Here is a 16623-nt window from a genome sequence, read left to right as displayed (position 1 = left end):
TGGATTAAAAACTGGAAAGACAACATATGGGTCAAAATCATTTGTTAATTCTAACTTTGATAATGATAAGCATGCAATGAACTGGAATTCACTGTCTGCATTGTTGAGATGGCTGGCTCCACCCTCACCTACCCCAATATAAACCCTGATTTTCCCACCTTAACTCAAATTCATCTGAGGACCATTGTGTTTACCAGCCATTGATTGTAAGCTATTCTTTGGCTTGGCTTCGCGGACGAAGATTTATGGAGGGGGTAAAAAGTCCACGTCAGCTGCAGGCTCGTTTGTGGCTGACAAGTCCGATGCGGGACAGGCAGACACGATTGCAGCGGTTGCAAGGGAAAATTGGTTGGTTGGGGTTTGGTGTTGGGTTTTTCCTCCTTTGCCTTTTGTCAGTGAGGTGGGCTCTGCGGTCTTCTTCAAAGGAGGTTGCTGCCCGCCAAACTGTGAGGCGCCAAGATGCACGGTTTGAGGCGTTATCAGCCCACTGGCGGTGGTCAATGTGGCAGGCACCAAGAGATTTCTTTAGGCAGTCCTTGTACCTTTTCTTTGGTGCACCTCTGTCACGGTGGCCAGTGGAGAGCTCGCCATATAACACGATCTTGGGAAGGCGATGGTCCTCCATTCTGGAGACATGACCCATCCAGCGCAGCTGGATCTTCAGCAGCGTGGACTCGATGCTGTCGACCTCTGCCATCTCGAGTACTTCGACGTTAGGGGTGTAAGCGCTCCAATGGATGTTGAGGATGGAGCGGAGACAACGCTGGTGGAAGCGTTCTAGGAGCAGTAGGTGGTGCCGGTAGAGGACCCATGATTTGGAGCCGAACAGGAGTGTGGGTATGACAACGGCTCTGTATACGCTTATCTTTGTGAGGTTTTTCAGTTGGTTGTTTTTCCAGACTCTTTTGTGTAGTCTTCCAAAGGCGCTATTTGCCTTGGCGAGTCTGTTGTCTATCTCAATGTCGATCCTTGCATCTGATGAAATGGTGCAGCCGAGATAGGTAAACTGGTTGACTGTTTTGAGTTTTGTGTGCCCGATGGAGATGTGGGGGGGCTGGTAGTCATGGTGGGGAGCTGGCTGATGGAGGACCTCAGTTTTCTTCAGGCTGACTTCCAGGCCAAACATTTTGGCAGTTTCCGCAAAGCAGGACGTCAAGCGCTGAAGAGCTGGCTCTGAATGGGCAACTAAAGCGGCATCATCTGCAAAGAGTAGTTCACGGACAAGTTTCTCTTGTGTCTTGGTGTGAGCTTGCAGGCGCCTCAGATTGAAGAGACTGCCATCCGTGCGGTACCGGATGTAAACAGCGTCTTCAAAGCTATTAAAAGCATGTTTATACTCATCACTTGTCTTTGTGTGCAATCAGGCGCATTACAAAGCGTTTGTTCGTATGTTAACTGGTGTTGAAGGGATGCAGGAAGAAGATTGGAATGTGGAATAAGTTAGCAGTCAGCTATAATCAGCTGGACATGGTGGGGTAATGGGTTTATTCTCAGTACAATAATCAGCCACACATGTATTCCAGAAAGACCTAAAATAAGCATTAGCATCAGAGACTCATCCAACACCTCATAAATGGGATTGGGGATATTGAACAGTGATTGTGGTGTCAAGTTTTTCTTAAAAGTCATATTAGGCACTCGTTCAAAAGATGACTGAAGATAATTTAAATACTCTTATTGAAGACGATCATGCTAACAACATATTCCATTTACATAGTGCTTTTAATATAGCACAGCATTTCAAAGCACTTCGTTGTTTTTTAATCTGTTTGATAATACTCCAATCTTGAATGATGATGAATGACTTGAGAAATTTGGTTGATTTTTCTTTCAAAATAATACCTTGGTGGAGCCAGAAAGATTTTTAAAAGGCAATTCCAAGTGCTGTGGCATTGGCATGTATTAGTTTCCATTTTCCAACACTCTCCCCTTTCTCAATCTCTCTGTCTCCCTCTCAGGAGACAGACTTTCTACAGACATTTTCTATAAACCCACCAACTCCCACAGTTACCTCGATTACACCTATTCAAACCCTGTCCCCCTTAAGCATTCTATTCCTTTCTCTCAATTCCTCCGTCTCCATTGCATCTTGTCCCAGGATAAGGCCTTCGATTCCAGATCATCTGAGATCTCCTCCTCTTTCAAGAAATGTGGCTTCCCCTCAACTGCCATCAACTCAGTCCTTACCTGCATTTCCTATATTTTCTGCACATCTACCCTGAACCCCTCCATTTCAAGACACAACAATGACAAGATTCCCCTTCTGCTCATTTCCACATCCAACATATTTTTGCAATTTCCACCACCTCCAATGATATCCCATCACCTCTTCCTCTCTCCGCTTTCTGCAGGGACTGCTCCCTCCGTGACTCCTCCCTCTGTGACTCCCTCTTCCACTCATTCCCTCCCACTAATTGCCCTCTTGATATATATCCCTGTGACTGTAGGAAATGCTACACTTGCACCTACACCTCTGCCACCATTTGGGGCCCCAAATAGTCTTTAAATGAATCAGCTCTTCACTTGTGAATCTACAGGGATCATCTACTGTGTCCAATGCTCCCATTGTGCCCTCTTATACTTTGGAGAGACTGGGTGAAGATTGGGAGATCGTTTTGTGAGCACTTTTGCTCTGCCCATTGTAATAATGGGGACCACTCAGTTGCCAACCATTTCAATTTCACACTGACGTATCTGGCCATGGCCTAATGGACTACCTAACACAGGCCACCTGCAATTGGAGAAATGATGCCTAATATTCCATCTGGGCATGCTCCAACCAGATGGGATTAACATGGACCTCCAGTTTCTGTTAGGCCCTTCTCCTGTCTGTCTGTCTCTTTCCCTATTCCCTTCACTATATCAAGTTGAAGTGACGTTTCTGGCATCTGCATTATTATTTACTGAAACGATTCACAGGTTATTTCTCCTTATCCACTTTAGGTCAGATGCCAATTTAACTTGCTGCTCTATCTGAACAGAAAGGATATCCCAGAGCTTTGCTGGAGAATGTTGTTCCTTATTGTCCATAATCCATCAATCTTATTTCATCGTGTGCTATATCGTTAGCCATTCAATCCTTCCTGTTACCAATCATTCAAACACCGACACATCTGAATATTTTAATTTTGTTACATATCTCTGATATAATTAATCTTTATTCCTTAAAATTGAAATGCCTAAAGAGCCAGCATGTGAAATCCCCTTAAAACTACTGGGAGCCTGTTTACTTGTCAAGTCAAAGCATGATTGAAATTCACTCCAGACCACCTAAATAACTGAGCACAGCCCAATGTTTCCACTTGTGCTCCTCAGATGCTTGTTCTTTTGGTCTGCTGAAGCACTGAGATGTTTATTGTACAGAATATTCTGTTTGGATCTGTTGCCAAATAAATTGTATTATATTTTTGTTCTACTTAATTCAGATAATTTATGGATAAATCTTTGCTTCCACTAAATGATTTCAAACACTCTTTCAGATATCATGGTCTATAGCTTTTCTTCTAATCCTAAAGTTATTCCAACTTGTTAAAGTAAGACAAGACTGTTTTTGTTGAATTACTGAAGCAATTTTGCCTGACTGATCCTGTCATGCTAAACACCACATGTTTGATTGGCAGATCTGAAACTAAACAAACATAGCTAAAATCAAAAGGAACAGATGGGTGGGAGTTGCCAAGCCCATCCTCCTATATTCCCTGATGGCCAGCTCAAGGGCAAAGTGGAATAAAACTGGGTGTTTGCAATTAGTGTACCATCTGGAGAAAAAAAAGCATGTGAAATGGATAATAATGTAAATGCTTTCATTCTTTACAAGTGTTTGAAATTTTATAGTAAACTGGTGGGAATCATAAAGGCAATATTTACCAGTCCCTATTTCTATTATTGAGAAATATTATGGCCAAGAATTAGTTGGAAAATCAAACAGTATCTCTAATATTACACTGGCCAAGAAACTCTGCACTTAATCAATGCCTAACATTTTTTCCCCCGGAATAATTTTATCATGTGAATAAAAAAAATGATTGAAGATAAAATTGGATTAACAAATGTAGTGTAATTTGACTTCATATATTTGCTGCCCAGTTTTTAAATTATTTCATATATATACTTTATGGTTTTGGTAAGGAGGCTAAAAGCTTATATTATAAGAGGTGGAATATTATACAATGCATTGCTCCATTGTATATCTGGAGCCATTGCTTTTCAAACCCTGAATCCATGTAAATAGGCATAATCCTGGGATTTGCTGCTTTAACTTGGCAGATGTTTTTAAATATCTGGCTGTAATCAAAACTGATAAAACAACTGGCTTCCACTTCATTTTGTGTTTATGGTAGCTTGCTGTGTGTAGTAAGAAGTATGAACTGTCTGTTATGTGAGTGGTAGAGATTTGTTCATAAAATGCACACACAAGCCAAGGTGATTTTTCTAATATTTGAGTCAATCACAATTAAAAGATAGAATTAATGGAGTAGGGATGTATGGGGTAAATTAGAGAAGAAAAGAGTGGAGAAAGGATGAAAAGAAGAGAAGCTGAATAGGAATTGAAGAAACTACAGAAACTGTGACTGGGAAAGAGACACATAAACAGAAAGGGAGAGGAGAATTGAGGGGAAACAAACTTGGTAGACATCTAATGGAGTGGAGGCTGAGAACTGAAGTACTGAATAATTTGGTAATGGGAGAGCAAAATGTACTGAGTCGTTGTCGTAAAATAGAAAAATTAGGAATATATGGAGCTCTAGATGGTATGTGCAACCAATAAAGGAGGGAGAAAATAATTGATGACCCATGGATGGGATAGAAAAATGTAGAATGTGGGTGAGGAGAACGTCAGGAGGATCTTTCTCTGGAAACATGTGTTCTTGCATGCTGTTAGCCATAGGACTGACCACAATTCAGTGAGATTTGTATTATATGCAAGTTAATCTCCAATCACTATGGTACAAGCGGGGGAGGGGGGGGGGCTGGCACAATGACTGTGAGCTATTATACAAATAAGATTCAACATGGAAATTCTGCATTAAAGGAAGTTGGCTCATTGAATCCAATCAATGAGCCAAAATTGTAAATGGCTTCCTCTATATTGCTTTTTAAATCTTATGCAGGTCCTTAAACAAATCATTAAACAAGAAGGTCTGCAGATATTGGGTCTAGTGCAATTAAACATTCCGGGTAGCTTGTCATCAATTTTCTGACAGGTTGTTGCAGCTATGAGTCGCCATATAAAATTTTACAATGGCTCTCCAACTAAGAATATGAATAAATACAAGAATAGGCCTTTTGCTTTTCCTACACACACTGCTCTATTCAGTAAGATCATGGCTGATCTTTTATGTCTATTGCTCTTTCCTGTATTTTTAAAGAAAAGTTGTTATATGATTGCACAGGTACAACCTGACAAAACAACATTCTCTGGTCTATGTACTAAACAGATCTATTTATTAAGCCCTTCAAATTACATGTGCCATCACCTTCATTTGAAATATTCACCTTATGTTATTTAGCAGTATTTTTTGTCACCCTTCTCCAATGTCTAACTTATGAGGATGCAGGCTTCTGTTGGAATAGCATTTCTCAAATAACTCCATTGATCTTATTTTCCCTGTTAACCAGGTAACTATTGATGATTGCAAGGAAATCGTTGCTGCGAGCAAGAAGCACAATGTGATTCTTTCGGTTTGCCATGTCCTAAGATACTCACCAGTGGTTTTAAAAGTAAAGGTATGTTTACTGAAAAGCGAAATTCAGTGGCACTTATTTGTGTGGAAAAAAAAGACCAGCCTTTGTATTATTTTTCAGTCAGACAAGATTTTTTTTGCCCTTTGTTTTCTGTTACAACATCAGCTGTAAGTAATTCAATATTCATCTATGTATAAAGCAGAAGGTCTCAATTTCCCAGTGGATGTAGAGCAGAAACAAGTTGAAATAACTAGTGAAGAAAAGCATTTATAGCAAGATGTTAAAAGGGATTGAAGTACTTTGTGTTTTCTGGCTATAAAGTTTACATTGAAGAAGCTGAGACCCTGCTTTGCAACTTAAGCAATCTCAAAGTTAAAACACACATCAGTATGATGAAAGGTATTCTTCTGAGGCAGACATAGAATTTTTTTGCAGTTGCTTATCTATGATGTGCCTCATAATAAAAGTTGGAGAAAAAACAAAGACACGTTTACTTTGTGAGGTAGTATCTTTTGGGTGACAAACGGATAAAGTTTCCAGTCCAAAAACACATGATTGTGAAAATCCTGAGCTGGTCAAGCAACACCAGTGAGGAGAGGAATGGAGCTTACAGTTATGGTTAAGGATCTAGCATCATATCTGGACATATTTTAAGTTTCTGAAAGGAAGAGGGGAAGAAATCATAATGTGCAGACAAAAGTTGAAAATTAAATAAAAACTGTAGTTGCTGATAATTTATTGTTAAAACAGAACCTTGGGACAGGTAATGGACATGGAAAGAGAAACAGAATTAACTAAGTTCACCAGAACATAGTTTTAAAATGTAGTGGAGGTGGGGCAGGAGAAATAGATTGGATAAAGGGAACACTTGTACAGGCTGAGTCTAGAGTTTACAGGAGAATAATTTGTAGAAATTTTCTGGTAAATAGGTTTGAGAGTGGTAATGCAAACAAAGCAGGCCCAGCATGTTCTACAACCATGTACATCACGTTTTATTTTACGTTGGGGTCTTTCTGCCCCTTTCATCCCATTAACTGGATGATTTTTACAGATTTATAAGGGCAACCCTGGCCTCACCCTATCATAGGTGTTCTCTTTGTCCTATCCATCCATCCATACCACCTTCTCCACAACTTGTTTCTCACTCTTTCCCCAGCTGTGACAAAGGGGCTTCTACCAGTATGTTAACTTAGGTTCTCTCTTCCTGCATATGCTCTTTGACTTGCAAAATGTTTTCTGGTTTTATCACAGACATAAGTTCTCAAGGTAACAATTAAAATGTATATAGATAGATAGAAGAGATAAAAATATAAACAAATGGGAACCAAAGAAAATTGAAATGACCTAAAAGTGAATATTAAATCTTGAGGATACAATGTATTCAGATGCAAGATGCTGTGCCTTTCCTTGAGGTTAAGTTGGGTATTGTTGGAACAATATAGGTGATTGAAATCAGAGAGGTTAGAGTGGGAGTGGAGCAGAGATCTAAAGTTAGAGTTGACTGGAAGCTCAGGGTCAGGATGTCGAGGATCTTCGATCGCAATTGGAAATGGCTGGATATTCTAAGGAAGGGCAAAGATATGGCAAATGGGATGACGAGGAAACAACCAAAGGGAAGTAATTTCACCACAAGGACTGCAGTGGTCAAGAAGATACTTTTCCAGGATTTTGGGTATAGGCATGGAATGTTAATTTTTTTCAGTGGAGCTGATATCCCTTGATTGATTGAAAAAAATGAGATGGGTCTAGATGAATTGTAGGTAAAGACAATGGATTTGTTATTTGAAGTAGTTGAACTTGTGTTGGGTCTAAAAAAGTAAAGGTTCCCTTATTGTCACATAATACTACATTTAGAATGTAACATGCATGAAATTCTTTAACTTTTGTCTACCGTAAAGCAGACAGAGAGTCGCCACTTTGTCCAGCATCCCTCCCAGAAATCTACAGCACCTGGTGTTCCTAGACAGTCTCCCATCCAAGTACTGACCAGGCCTGAGACTGCTTTGCTTCCGAGATCAGACAATCTCAGGCGTATAGAGGCTATTATTGAGTTCTATAAATATAAGTAAATGAGGACTAAAAGGTCAATTTGGGAGTAGGGAAGAAAGAACAGATTAAAAATGGGCATTCAGTTTACATTTGATCTTCCTGATGTGCAGAAGACTATCAGAGGAGCATTGCATATAGCATTTTAAATACAAAAGAAGTACATTAGTTTCATTTGGAAAGATTGATTAGAACCCATGATGGGAGGGGAAAGAATGAGCAGGTGTTGCATCTCATCTCTTGCACTATGATGGGGGATGGTGCAGAAGAAAGGAGAGAGTATATAGAAGGTCATCTAAATGGTCACCAGAAACTAAAATTGAAGAAAAGATTATTATGCATGATGTCATTGCAGTGAAAGTACTGGAAATGTTAGAAAATGGCCATATAGACCAGCAGCTATAGGGTTGGGAGCAAGAATGCAGGTATACAGATTGGTTGTGGGCCTTATCTGTCTTCTTTGGCTTGGCTTCGCGGACGAAGATTTATGGAGGGGGTAAATGTCCACGTCAGCTGCAGGCTCGTTTGTGGCTGACAAGTCCGATGCGGGACAGGCAGATACGGTTGCAGCGGTTGCAGGGGAAAATTGGTTGGTTGGGGTTGGGTGTTGGGTTTTTCCTCCTTTGTCTTTTGTCAGTGAGGTGGGCTCTGCGGTCTTCTTCAAAGGAGGTTGCTGCCCGCCGAACTGTGAAGCGCCAAGATGCACGGTTAGAGGCGATATCAGCCCACTGGCGGTGGTCAATGTGGCAGGCAGCAAGAGATTTCTTTAGGAAGTCCTTGTACCTCTTCTTTGGTGCACCTCTATCACGGTGGCCAGTGGAGAGCTCGCCATATAACATGATCTTGGGAAGGTGATGGTCCTCCATTTTGGAGACGTGACCCACCCAGCGCAGCTGGATCTTCAGCAGCGTGGACTCGATGCTGTTGGCCTCTGCCATCTCGAGTACTTCGACGTTAGGGATGAAGGCACTCCAATGATTGTTGAGGATGGAGCGGAGACAACGCTGGTGGAAGCATTCTAGGAGTCGTAGGAGCCGATAGAGGACCCATGATTCGGAACCGAACAGGAGTGTGGGTATGGCAACGGCTCTGTATACGCTTATCTTTGTGAGGTTTTTCAGTTGGTTGTTTTTCCAGACTCTTTTGTGTAGTCTTCCAAAGGCGCTATTTGCCTTGGCGAGTCTGTTGTCTATCTCGTTGTCGATCCTTGCATCTGATGAAATGGTGCAGCCGAGATAGGTAAACTGGTTGACGATTTGAGTTTTGTGTGCCCGATGGAGATGTGGGGGTGCTGGTAGTCATGGTGGGGAGCTGGCTGATGGAGGACCTCAGTTTTCTTCAGGCTGACTTCCAGGCCAAATATTTTGTCAGTTTCCGCAAAACAGGACGTCAAGCGCTGAAGAGCTGGCTCTGAATGGGAAACTAAAGCGGCATCGTCTGCAAAGAGTAGTTCACGGACAAGTTTCTCTTGTGTCTTGGTGTGAGCTTGCAGACGCCTCAGATTGAAGAGACTGCCATCCGTGCGGTACCGGATGTAAACAGCGTCTTCATTGTTTAGGTCTTTCATGGCTTGGTTCAGCATCATGCTGAAGAAGATTGAAAAGAGGGGTGGTGCAAGAACACAGCCTTGCTTCACGCCATTGTTAATGGAAAAGGGTTCAGAGAGCTCATTGCTGTATCTGACCCGACCTTGTTGGTTTTCGTGCAGTTGGATAACCTTGTTGAGGAACTTTGGGGGGCATAACCAACTGTTTCAGGCTTGAGTCCTTCATTAAAGTATATCTACCAATTCATGCCTTTAGGAGGTGAGAGAAAACAGACATGCAGAGGATACACATGGTGATAATGCAAACTCTACATGGACAGCACTCAAAGTCAGGATTGAAATAGCATCTCTCATGGTAAGGCAGCAGTTCTATGAGCATTTAAGCTGACAATCTGTGCAATTCTGAGCTCAGAGGCTTTGCTGTTCATTTCTTGGTCTTGCTGGGATCATGCCAATTTGCCAGACCTGGGATAGAATTTAAGCAATCTGGGTAACCTTTTGGATACTTCAGTACTGAATTCAAAGATAATATTGCCAAAGACTGAAAATGCAGGCCAGACAACATGCTGAGCTGTTATGCCATATGTTAGAGATTCCATTCCAGCATTGGACACAATTGGATTTGTAAGTGTTATACAATGCAGTGGCATACTGTAAAGCATGAATTAAGGGTTCCCTGCAAAGGTTGGGAATTGGAGTTGAATTAGTGATAAATAAACTTGAAAAAGATTAATTGCTATTCAGACTGAAGAACTGTCATTTCTGATTCTGAAAATATCAGTTTGGGAGCTCCAGATATAGGCCCTTGGAATTTTGCTTTCTTAGAGTTGATTTTGGGTGCTGCAAGTGTTTGCCTATAAATTTAGTTTGCATACAGACGTGCTGCATTATGATTGGCTGACAGCTTTGGTGGTTCAGATGTAGAATTCTGGCGTGCCATGCAAGAGACATGGGTTCACTGCTGTCCAATACAAAATGCTCATAGAACTGCTGCCTTACCATGAGAGATGCTATTTCAATCCTGACTTTGGGTCCTGTCCATGTAGAGTTTGCATTGTCTCCCTGTGACTCCATGTGTATCCTCTGCATGTCTGTTTTCTCTCACCTCCTAAAGGCATGAATTGGTAGATATACTTTAATGAAGGGCTCAAGCCCGAAACAGTTGGTTATGTATCTTTGTCTTTGCTTTATAAAGTACATCTGCAGTGTTTTACTGGGTTGGTAGATTAATATAGGCCACTGTAAATTGCCCCTGGTAGGTAGGTTAGTGTTAGAATCCGTAGAAGTTGAAGTGAATTTTGGAAAATAAAATATGGAATTAATGTAAAACAAATGGGTGATGCTCAGTGCAGACGGTGAGCCAAACCGTCTGCTTCTGTGCTGACTCGATAATTGAAAATCTACCCAAGTATTTTTTAATATATTATTGATAACTGACAGTATTTGGGAGCATGTGTGGTATGCAGGGACTAAATTGGCTGAATACCCCAGGTTAGGGAGGAAACAACAAACCTTTGGAGATTGTGAAATTTTGATGCACAAGTTGTTACTTGGTGTCCTTGTTTACTGAAGGCAAACATGCAGATACAGTGAACAGTTAGGGCAAATGGTAGTTTTGAGTATAGAGAAAGGATCTCTTGCTTCAATTATCCAAAGACTACATCTTGAAAATTGTGTGAAGTTTTGAAAGATATACCTACTATAAACAAAAGAGTCCAATAAAGACTCACAAGATTGATTCCTGGGTTGGCTGAACTGTGAGATCCTAATGCACTATCTTGAAGAAGAGGGGAGAGTGCCAGGGCACTGGTTAACTTTGTCCCTCAAAGCCAAAGCCAAAGGCTTTCAGGTGGTAAGACCTGCAGCACAGTTTGTGCAAATTTGCTGCTGCATTTCCACATGTTACATTTTATTGCATGTGGCACTCTGATGTGCCATGAGTGTGATGGGAATTCTATGAAATTGCCTGCAAATATATCTTTATGGTAAGCCAACTGATAACAACAGTACTTGGAGAAAGTACAGGCTACCTTCATCCTAGAATCCAGAGGATTCCTTAACTTTAGGAAATGATAGCTAGAGTTTGGGCTACAATATTATCTATCAATAGAAATAGCAGATGTATACATTTCACTTTCCATAGCAGCGTGCATTAGCTTCAAGAAGATGGAAAGAATTGCAGTAAAATCCCCAATATCCGAAATTCAAGCAACCAGCAACCCTACTATCTGGCAATGAAAATGAGCAAATCAATAAATTGAAATAAATAAAAATGTAAATAAAAGTTTAAAATTGTAAATGTCCTCCAAATCAACACATAACCCCTTGGTGAAAATGGGTGCAACCATTCAGCCAGCGCAGCACCCTGGTTGTGCCCCGCCTGCAGCAGCTTTTTGAATAAAGTTGTGTTTGAATAAAATGGCGCGACCCAGGATGAAGAGCCTGCTGATGCCGCTGGGAGCGACTCTCCCAAAGTGTTTCTGTATGCCTACTTTGTAAGATTATTCATTAGTGTTGATGTGTTAGTAAGGCTTTATCTGTAATCTTGGGGGAGGGGATTAATTATGATGGTGGCATTTTTGCATAGTGGTTAATGCAATGCTGTTACAGTGCCAGTGACCGGGGTTCAAATTTAAATTTTGTAAATTACAGCAATTACTTGATTGTGAACTTTACAAAATTAAGGATGACAATACTCATTTTTTTCAAATTATTTTACATTTTGCACTGTCTTTTGTCTTCAAATTTGGTATTCTTAATGCAGGTGTATTAGGCATTGTTAGAGTGAGTCTCAGTTAACCAAGAATAACGCATATCCAGCATTTGTAATTCCCGTAGGATCTGAGTACCGGGGGGTTTTACTATATTTCATTCTCTTTGCTGACTTTCATACGTATGCAGATCTACATAACTTCAATTTGTACCTGCATGTCACAGAGCTGGTTTGACTTTCTTCAGCACAAACATTTTTAGAATTTGCACATTGTACAATAATGTAGAACAGCTGCTGACTGAGGATAGCCAAATTGGCATATGACATACTAAAGACTTTTGCTGCTGGATTAGGAAGCTTGATATTTCACATACATTTGAACTGCAAAGTACTGAGGAGTGCTGCATAGTTTGTGTACCTTTCCCTTTGACGACAAACAGGTAGTTTTGGATTTGCTCAATGAGGAACGACTTTTCTGAATAACAAAGGAAATACTGTTTCTTCAATCCAAATCTTAGCTTTAAAATTGTAGGGAATGTAATTGCTTCCAGCTGTCTTATTACTTCCCCAAAGCATTGAATATAGAATCAAATATCAGAACTGTTTGTTTGACTGAACTGCTGGATAATTTGAAAATTAAAAACCAAATTAGGTAAAGTAGGAAGGAGTTCGTAAATATGTGCTAATTGCAGAAATGGACATCCTTGCCATTTAACACTATGGGGAAGAAAAAAAATTCAACATTCTGCTTCAGATACTATAAATGTTTTCCTTTCTTATTTCACATCCTGAATTGATATCTGGTATTCTGTGGGAAACCAGAAGTCTATTTTCCAGAAATCTGCTTTCATGAATGCAGAGGAAAATTTGCATTTACGTATTGCCTTTTTATAACCTTGGATCTTCGCAAAGAGCTTAAAATGACTGAAGTGTTTGTGTAGTTACATCTGCAACATAGCAAAACAGACCAATAATTTTGCAGTTAGGTTCCACAGAGAACAATTGCCATAATTACCAGTCCCTGGGGCTGTGTTGTAGTCTGTAACGGTGTTTCACTTTGTTGCAAACATCTCTCTCTCTCACACACACACACACACACACACACACACACACACACACACACACACACACACACACACACACACACACACACACACGGAAGTGTTTTTTAAAGGGTGCCTTGAAGTGTTATACATTTGAATTAATAATTTTGAGTAGGAATAATTTGCTATCTGTTCATGGATGTCTTGGCTATAATTATCTAGAATTCCCAGCTTGAGTACCAATTCTGCTGGGCTACTAGTTTGGAAGGCCATAGGGGCTTAAATTGATGAGCACTCAACACAAGATCTTAAATATCAGAAATCTTTTATAATTTTTTTATAGCCAGTCAGTTAAAACCAAAATCATATGTTGTCTTGCTGTATATATTTTCATTATTAGAGTTTGCAAACAAGCTGATTTAGCAGACAAAATTATTCAAACGTAATAATATTTTACACAACAGTTCAACAGATTTAATAGTAGTTAAATGCTGAGCAGAAGTCTCATGTGCTGGAATTAGCAGGTTAGACAGCAACTATGGAGATAGAAAGTGAAATAACGTTTCAGGTCATCATTGATAGTACTTGGTCCTTGGTTATGGGAAGGGGATAGGATCTTTTTCTATCCCAATTTAAGTGAAGATTTGTTGAGAAGAAGGAGATAATTTAATTCAGTTAAGAAAATTCTATGTGATGAAGGTTACAAGTTTGTCCTTTGATACCCTGGGACTTTGAAGATTTTTGTTCTGGGACAACAGATCAGATTCTTTTCAAATTTTGTTCAAGCAGAAGAATATGCTTGGATTCTTCCTGAAGCTCATCCTTTAGTAATTACTAAGGACTTGATGAAATGAACTATCCTTTTTTTCTTTATTTTAATTTCATAATTGAGATGGAAGAATTTGGCAAAGATTTTTTTCTTTTATGCCTTTTTCTTTTGATTTTTGATTACAATCTTAATTATGATTAACTAATTAATTGATTTAACTTTTATTAGCCAAGTGATTAAAGCTTATATATTGAATGTACCAAAGGAGTTGGGAGGAGTTGATTTTTGCAGGATTATGTGTGTTTGTGACTTTGGTTACAACCCATAAAATGGAAGGAATTAGTGTTTTATTAGACAACACTTATTGTGAGGGATTTTTCCTATACTGTTATAGGTATAAACTTGTACACTTTTTTTTTCCTTTTTCCTTTTTGGATTGCTAGAAGTGCATACGGATCCACAGATTTTTGTTGGATTTGGAGGAGACGCAGGACAAGATGAGGGAGAGGGATTGATAAATATATTTGATCTAGATGAGTGAGGTAAATAAGTTTGTAAATTTTAATGTCAATGGGATAAAGGGAACAATAAAAAGAGAGTTGAAATAGATTAAGAAATTTGGAGTTGATGTAACTTCAAGAAATGCATTTAACTGATCGCTTCTCAGCCTTTTGGCTAAGATCAAGTGTAGTGTCTGTTCTTATCAGTTTAATATCTGATACGTTCCTTATCTAGGGACCAAAAAAAAGAAATGCATTTAACTGAAAAATAACATTTGAAATAAAAAGGGATTGAGTGGGATATGTAATGCCATCTTCATTTAATTCTAAAGCAAGAAGGGTGGCAATTTTGATTAAAAAGAACTTCCAGTTAAGATACAGACCCTGCAGTTAGATATGTAATCTTCACTAGATTAGAAAATAGAATGAATAATTTATTACTTAAATTAATTAATATGGATCAGACAGGGTTTGTAAAAAAAAAAAGCAATCTTCAGAAAATGTAGCTAGACTGTTTCATATAATTTATCTAGTGCAAAAAGGGTGATTTAAGTGTTGCAGTGACTTTCAATGCAGAAAAGGTGATTGATTGATAGATTAGATTGGGATTTTTTTTGTTTAAAGTTTTAGAAAAGTTTGGATTTGGATTGAACTTTTTAAATTGGATTAGAGCATTACATAATAGCCCTAAAGCTAAAGTAGTAACAAATGGACAAGTGTCTATGCCATTTAAGTTATCGAGATCAAGTAGACAAGATTGTTGTTTGTCACCACCCTTATTTATTTTAGCCATTGAACCACTTGCCCAGGTGATCCATTCTGACTTTCAAATTAAGAGCTTTAGGATGGCCCAGGAGGAACATAAAATTAATTTATTTGCAGATGATGTTTTAATATACTTAACTGATCATAAGTCATCTTTATGAAGATTGTATGCCCAATTGGAAGAATATGGAAAAGTTTTGGGTTGTGGCAGCCTTTTGCAGCTCCCCCACAGGGCCTCACAAAATGAAGGACGAACGCAATGATCCAGCAGGCTGCACAAGACCTGCAGCGCTGCCCTCCAAGTGGCCACAACCAAAAGAGCTTAACTGGCCTATCAGGGGAAGCAGATCACAAACACACCAATTAGTGCCGAGAGGACTTTTTGACCACGCCCTTCATCTTGAGAATAAAAGCCCAATAAAGTTAAGTGTTAACTACACTCAACTGGGTTCGTGTTGTTCTTCCTGGGAACAGCGGTTTCTTTCTGAGCTAACCTGCATGCAGCTATAACCTCTCCTGCACTATAGGCTCTGCAGAGCCATAGCTTGTAACAGCTAGCTACAGTGGTGACCCCGATAGTCCAGATGGCATCTGTACCCAGCGATGGAGGCAGACTCTTCAATCAAAATGCAGTCATTGTAACCCCGATGGACAAGACAATATCTGGACCCAGCGATGGAGGCAGACTCTTCAATCACATGCTGACATTGAAGCTGCTGAGCTTCTGGGCAGTGCAGCCCAAAGTGTGGTTCTGGCAAATTGAGGCACACTTTGCCCAGAGAAAGTGGACTCCCTGCTGGCCAAGAGGGAAACAGCCTTCACACTCCGCATGATGCCACGCTGGAACTGCAGCACATGGGCAGGCAACAACAGCAAAGACCCAACCACTGACCAACCGAACGACCAGCCACAAGGACAACAGACACCGCTAGTGAGCAATACTGTCAATATCGTCAGCAGTGGGGTGCAGAGACCTGAAAATGTCTCTCCCCCTGCACATTCCTGGCAAACGTTAAAACCAGCCCATATGGACATTACAGAGTCAATTAACCACCCTCTCCCCTGCAAAAGATGCCAGCCTTCCAAGAATAACAACATTCTGATCACTGGTTCTGGGCGGGGAGGGGGGGTTCGTGTGGTGGCCCTTTGCAGCTCCCCCACAGGGCCTCACAAAATGAAGGTCAAACACGACAATCCATCAGGCTGCATAAGGCCTGCAGCGCTGCCCTCCAATTGGCCACAACCAAAAGAGCTTAACTGGCCTATCAGGGAAAGTGAATCACAAACACACCAATTAGTGCTGAGAGGGCTTTTTGACCACGCCACTCATCTTGAGAATAAAAGTAGGGCTGTGAGCCCAATAAAGCTCAGTATCAACTACACTCAACTGGGGTTCGTGTCGTTCTTTCTGGGAACAGCATGTTCTTTCTGAGCTAACCTGCATACAGCTGTAACCTCTCCTGGTTCTGCAGAGCCATAGCTTGTAGCAGCTAGCTACAGGGTTATAAAGTAAACTGGGATAAAAGTGAAATTATGCCATTGACAGTAGGTAATTA

The 16623-nt window shown here is 40.3% G+C and overlaps 1 protein-coding gene and 1 pseudogene across 8 annotated transcripts in view; both read left to right on the top strand.

The window, feature by feature from the left end:
* LOC138754411 (putative oxidoreductase YteT) overlaps window positions 1-16623 on the top strand; it is a 225795-nt gene that overhangs the window by 52384 nt on the left and 156788 nt on the right. For all 8 annotated transcript variants that reach the window (XM_069918645.1, XM_069918647.1, XM_069918644.1 and 5 more), the window contains one exon: window positions 5620-5727. In XM_069918645.1, coding sequence (XP_069774746.1) covers window positions 5620-5727 — 108 coding nt within the window. The remainder of the gene's footprint in view (window positions 1-5619; window positions 5728-16623) is intronic.
* Window positions 14458-14579, top strand: LOC138755931 (U2 spliceosomal RNA; annotated as a pseudogene).

This window comes from Narcine bancroftii, chromosome 2, assembly GCF_036971445.1.
Source record: "Narcine bancroftii isolate sNarBan1 chromosome 2, sNarBan1.hap1, whole genome shotgun sequence".
Taxonomy (NCBI): Eukaryota; Metazoa; Chordata; class Chondrichthyes; order Torpediniformes; family Narcinidae; genus Narcine; species Narcine bancroftii.
This window is presented reverse-complemented; position numbering and strand designations above follow the sequence as displayed.